The sequence below is a fragment of the Pinus tabuliformis genome, chromosome 6 (genome assembly GCF_031772625.1).
Source record: "Pinus tabuliformis cultivar Carrire ecotype Pingquan chromosome 6, CPIR1, whole genome shotgun sequence".
NCBI lineage: Eukaryota > Viridiplantae > Streptophyta > Pinopsida > Pinales > Pinaceae > Pinus > Pinus tabuliformis.
The window spans coordinates 1,720,865,817-1,720,871,816 of NC_142292.1; the positions used below are offsets into that span (position 1 = coordinate 1,720,865,817).

General features: G+C 39.4%; 1 protein-coding gene across 6 annotated transcripts in view; it reads right to left on the minus strand.

The window, feature by feature from the left end:
- The window catches only part of NUP155 (nucleoporin 155), a 228,102-nt gene extending 222,454 nt beyond the window's left edge, over positions 1 to 5,648 (minus strand). For all 6 annotated transcript variants that reach the window (XR_016260091.1, XR_016260090.1, XR_016260092.1 and 3 more), the window contains exon 1: positions 5,277 to 5,648. Coding sequence is in view for 2 of the 6 variants with exons in the window: in XM_089429643.1 (XP_089285769.1) it covers positions 5,277 to 5,453 (177 nt within the window). In the remaining 4 variants the exon portion in view is untranslated. The remainder of the gene's footprint in view (positions 1 to 5,276) is intronic.
- Positions 5,649 to 6,000: the final 352 nt, after the last annotated feature.

The following is a 6,000-nucleotide window of genomic DNA, read 5'->3' on the forward strand; positions in this document are numbered from 1 at the left end:
TGAATGTACATTGGCCTGCAAGTGTATATGCTGCGTTGACTGGGCGATGTAATATTAGTAAATTGAACGTTGAGTATGGATGGTTTTTATGGTGCAAGATTATGAGTTGAATACCGTTGTTTTCCTCTCTTACACAAGCTTAACAGCAGCGAAGAATGGTCAAGCCGTGAAAAGCCCAGCGTACTACAAGCGAGGAGATTATGCTCCTGGCCTTAAGGTTGATGGTATGGATGTATTTGCCGTGAAGCAAACTTGTAAATTTGCCAAGGCGCATGCACTAAAGAATGGGCCCATTATACTTGAAATGGACACATATAGGTACCATGGACACTCAATGTCAGATCCAGGGACTACTTACAGAACCCGAGATGAATTAACATGGTAACGTGCTTTCCAGAATGTTTTCAACTATTTTTTTCCATTCTTACAATCAAACCAGTGACACCATTCTGAGGCAGGAAATCAGTAGAACCAAGAAATTTCTACTGACAAAGTGCAATGGACTGATCCACTGGTTCTAGATTTTCAAACCCTCGCACTTGATTGATGAAGAAATGTCTCCCTAGAATGTTGAGCTGAGTTCTTGTGTATAATTTAAGCACCGTCATAGCCCACAACGCACATACAGTCCTTGTGAAACTTAGAATTTTAAGTCTTTCCCACAACTGCAATTTCTCATGCGGATTGGGGTGCCCTTTTCCTTTATTCAATCTTTCAGTCAATTCAGTATAATCCAAAGCCTCTAAAAGATGATCTTTGAGAGTATCCAAAGCAGCTGCTAGCGAAGACGAATCTGTCACCCGCATAAAAGGTATACTCAGTCCAGGGTCTCGAAAGCTGAGTTCTTCCAACAACTTCAATGGCTCGTTGTAATATTCTGTTTGAGGTTGTCGTTTAACATTTTAAACGCTAACCGTTGAATTTGAGAATAGGGGCCTCATTTTCGTAAACTTGTGCTAGCCAATAACATAGCCACAGCAACTGAATTGAAGGATATTGAAAAGGAAGCAAAAAAAACAAAGAAGTTGATGATGCAATTGCCCTGGCAAAGGAAAGTCCAGTGCCAGATCCTTCAGAGCTTTTTGCTCATGTATACGTAAAGGGGTTTGGGACTGAGGCATTCGGTGCAAATAGAAAGGAACTGAAAGGTTTATTGCCTTGATGAATGTTCTTTACAATCCAATTTTTTGAGTTACAGTTGAATAGCAAATAAGAAAGCAAATGTTCAGTGGATGAATTTAGCAGATTTTTTTGGTCGTTATTGTACAGTTGTTGGAGCTCCGGTGTAAAATTGATAAAATACACTGTATTTCTTGAATAGATGACTGTGTAAAGCTTGCATCCTTGCTGATATATATTTCTGAGTGGAAAAACAAGTATTTTATTTGTTGTAGCATTTGAGTCTCATTGTTTGGGAATGCACAATATACTTTCCTTGTATATGAATGCAACCAACCATCGTTGTGTGTGGGTTTGGAGAATAAGTGTAGAGCTAAAATCTTTCTTTTGATTCATTCCTCAAGGAATAATCTCATTTGATTGTTGTCGTTTTATGGGAGAACAAACTTTGAGAATACCTTGTAGTGACATTGGTTCATAGTTGGTTTGAAGTGTAAGTTTAACATTCGAGAAAATGGCCAGAACCAATGAAGTATTAGAGTTCGTCAAAACTCTGATATTGTCTACTAATCATGATACATTAAAAGTCAGCAAAGTTTCTCTCACAGACATTCAGGTCTGTCTGCAAAATGCACGAGAGAAGATAGAATTTTTGCAGCTCGAATCTCAGCTACAGCAAGAAGAATTAAAACAGAGGAGTCATTCTGAACATGTTTTTGTTCAGAACATTGAGACTGCAACCCATCAAAAGCAAGTCAATAATGTTAGAGTTCATTCAGATTTAGTACCCAATAAAGCAGCAATTATACATGCAGATGCAGAAACTCAGTCTGCACTTCCCAAGCCCATCATCAGACCTTGGGAACAGCTTGTCCATAACAAGCACAAAACAGGTCTTGGATATGACAAGGAGGTTTGCTTTCATATTCCAGACTACTCCAAACCAATCCAATTTCAAAGTGTTGGATTCATTCATGACAGTTCACCTGCTCCTCATGACAACACACATCCAGCTGTTCCAGATTCTGCCCCTCTTCCACAACAACAACAGATTATGAAATGCCAACACTGTGACCGAGTTGGCCATTTGAAAGATCGTTGTTTTGATCTTCATCCATGTAAGCACTGTCATAAAACCACCCATTCTTCACACAGATGCTTCAGAAACAAATGTCCTGCAAGAACAAAGATTCATCTTGGATGGATTGCTTCTTGGCAATGGGCATCAACAGCCAAGAAGATATTCCAATCACATGTCAGAACTTGTTCCAGAGTATTGAACAGTCTTGCAGTTGAGTTTTCTCCATCATCTCACCTTGTATCTGACAGGGGGGAAATGATGGTCATCTACAAGCTTCAAAGCCACATCAAGCGAGCCTGAGCCACAACCTGCCACACCAGTTTCAGAGTTGTAGCCAGAAACAAAGATGCCCCTGAGCATGCCTTGAATTGGTAATCTAGGACACTTCCTCTAGCAGAAGACTTTAGCTTCTTGCCAGTTTCGGAAGAATTCCAAGAACAAAATTGAGAACACTTCCTCTAGCAGAAGACTCCAGCTTCTTGCTAGTTTTGGAAGAGTTCCAGGAATTGCATTAAGCATTCCAGAGTCGTTGGTCATCCTTAAACCATCACAGATTGAGACTTCCCTTTTCAGGTTGAAGTTCTCCCTTTTATGTGGGGTGAGACCTCCCTTTCATGGTTGAAGGTTTCCCTCTTCAAAACAATAGGAGCGCTTCCTCAAGCAGAAGACTTCAGCTTCTTGCCAGTTTTGGAAGAGTTCCGGGAACTGCACTAAGCATTCCAATGTTGGTGGTCATCCTTAAACCACCACCCCTTATACCAACATTTCAGAGAGCACATTCAGCCTAGTGCTGCCACGCATTTTTGCACATCTTGTATTACAGCTCTCTTCTTGGACTCATACATAACCCTTCGGATTAAGGGGGGGAATGTTGGACACCTAATCCTCAATGGGTTAGTGTGGAAGCCGAATAGACAAAAGGAAGTCCAAGAGACCTTGGGATGTGAAACCCAACGGTCAAACGATGTACTATAAATGTATATCAGTTGTTAATAAAAGATGTATTCTCATGTTTTATCCTTCAGATTCCTTTGTTGCCCATGTGTGCTTAACAGATTCATCGGTAAGTGTTTAATTGGTGATCTCATTAGTGATATCTACTATACCAATCCTAGGGCTTTAGATCAAGAAAGCTTGGGATTGAAAGAACCAGGGAAATGTATCGAGAATAAGCCATAAGCCATCAATAATAATGTTAAGCTCATTGAAATCATGGAACTAGAGGATTTTGCACTAGTTGGTAGATTCCTAAGTAAAAGAACGAGAGGAGGCTCCTTAAAATCTTGGTAGATAGAAAAATTTGGTGCTCTATTTGATTATAATGTATGAAGTATGGTACTTGTGAATGTGAAGGGTTGGTTGATTTGAACATTTAGAAATAAAAGATATGTAATCAAGATATTTTAGAACAAGTGGAAATGGGGTTTGCGAGCTCTTTTCCTTAAGAAATGACACTTGGAATTTAGCGCTTGTTATTCTCATCTCAACATCACTCTGGTTTGGGTAAGACTACCAAGGCTTCCTCTAATCTTCTAGTTAAATGAAGCTTCTAAAGAAATTGGGAACTCATTAGTCCTCTTCTATGAAGTGGATAACCTAATTTCCCCAAAGTTGGTTATATCAATTGTTCAAGATTTATAACATTGAGCTAGATTCCTTCATGTGGGAGTATATCTACTGTAGGGATGGTTGTCTTCTTAATTATATTTTGATCTCCATCCCTCCACTTTGTTGACAATATGGTCCTCTTGGCATCCACCTTGGGAGGTCATTAGATATAGTTAAAAGCCTTATTAAGCTATTGAACTATGTGACCTTCAAAAGTTGACAATCAGCCTTGGAAAACGACAATTATGATCTTTAATGGCTCAAAGAGTGTCCTATCATATTACCCACTTCTATTTCCAGGGTACGGAGAATAAGATCGCCACAACTTACACCTACCTAGGTGTTCAATTTTCATTGCCTTGATTTGGTTGTCCAACCTCAAATCAATAAGGGTTATGGTTCCCTAACCCTTCTTCAGTGATTGTGTTTTCAACACCACTTTCAAGATGTTCTAGCCTTACTGAGCTAAGCCTGAAAGTAGTAATATTTGTATAATGTAACTAGAGAGAGAAATGAAAGAGAAAACACAACTCCATAATAAGTCGTAGGTTATGAGTCTTTCTAAGACATCACTCCTAAAAGAAAGATATCCTTATTGGGGCAGATTAATAGACATGGGAAATACTTACCTGGGCTACATCAATACTGCTGCTACTGGTCTGTCTTTCTTTCTTTTTTATGTGATTATGCTCCTCTATGTTATATGTAACACTGTAGCTTAAATATTGCTATACCCCAGCGCAGCCCCTCTGCTTTCCCAATAAGTAATTATTGAAGATATGCCCCATAACTGGTTGGGCTTGGTATATAAAGCCAATAAGAAGTTTATCAACGAAGAGAAGGAGCGAAGTGAAAGGTTATTCATAAATAAGATAACAAAGAAGGAGCGTAGAGGAAGATACCCATCTGAAAGTAGTCGTCCTTTCTGCCGGTTAAGCAGCGCTTCTTAGAAGAGACCTTTCAGATAGCATTATTAGGCCCACAATCTTATACAACTCTAAGGTCTTGGGACCTAATTTGTTAAAGGGCTAGGCCAGAATGGAGAGGGTTCAAGTTCTCATGCTTCATCACATCTTCAAATGCAAGAGGGCAATTGTTGGGCACATTATTTAAGGAGAATTCACAGCGCACCCATTGAGGGTTGAGATCATTTTTGGATTGGTTTCTCTACTTCATCAAGTTTGAAGCTTTCTTGATTCAATCGCTAATAAAGACTGATACTGTTAAATTACATATTGTTCCTCATATGTCGTAGCATTGACTTGTCCCTTTCAATGAACCCATTGTTGGTTTGTTGAGGTTACACACTTATTATAGTCTACGGGCATCTCAAGGGATAGACTTCCCCCATTCAAATACTCTATGGATGACCCTAGCCAACTATTATCAAACAAGCAAAGAGTAGAACAAGATCATTCGAAAAGATATGTAAACAATACATCCAAGTCACTTGGGTAGATCCGTTTACCTCTTTGGGAGGAGAAGAGTAAGGATGACTGGAGTAACGAGAGGCTTCGAGAGCTTCCTCCAAATCAGAAGAAGTGCCGAAACAACCGGCGTCTCTGCCAATGTAATCGCTCACCAAACGACCCGCAGCAGCCACGTCGGGGCCAATGCTGTCATCTTCCCAGCTCATCCTAATCATTTGAACAGACAAAAGCCCTCCAAATCAAGCACAGCAGGGCATGTCTCTCTGGTCTTCAGTTCAAGGCCGGTCGCTCCCAGAAAACCCACCCGTGCTTAGAAGGGGAGAGAACAATGTGGGAGGATTTTCAGGTCCGGCGCCTCCGGATTATCAAAAAAGTTAAGACTAGAGCTCCGACGACGCGGGCGCCCAGATTTTAAAAAAAACAACAACAAACCAAAAAAAATACGCAATTTTCCTTAAAAATGAAATCACAATATTTATACACAATAACTCAATAAAAATTATTCAAAACCAGAACTAAGTTATAATTTATTGTGAAAGGGTACTCAAACTTATGTGACAAATAAATCCCCATAGTTTTTGGACTTGCTTCGACAAAGATACCCATCATCATATTTTAGTTGAGAATGTGTGCCTTGGAAAGAAACTCATAATCATCTTTTTCTTACGGAATGAGAATTATATGTTCATTATAAAAATCATCCACCATTATAAAAATCGTCTTCATTATAAAAATCATCCACCATGATAATAATGGTTTATG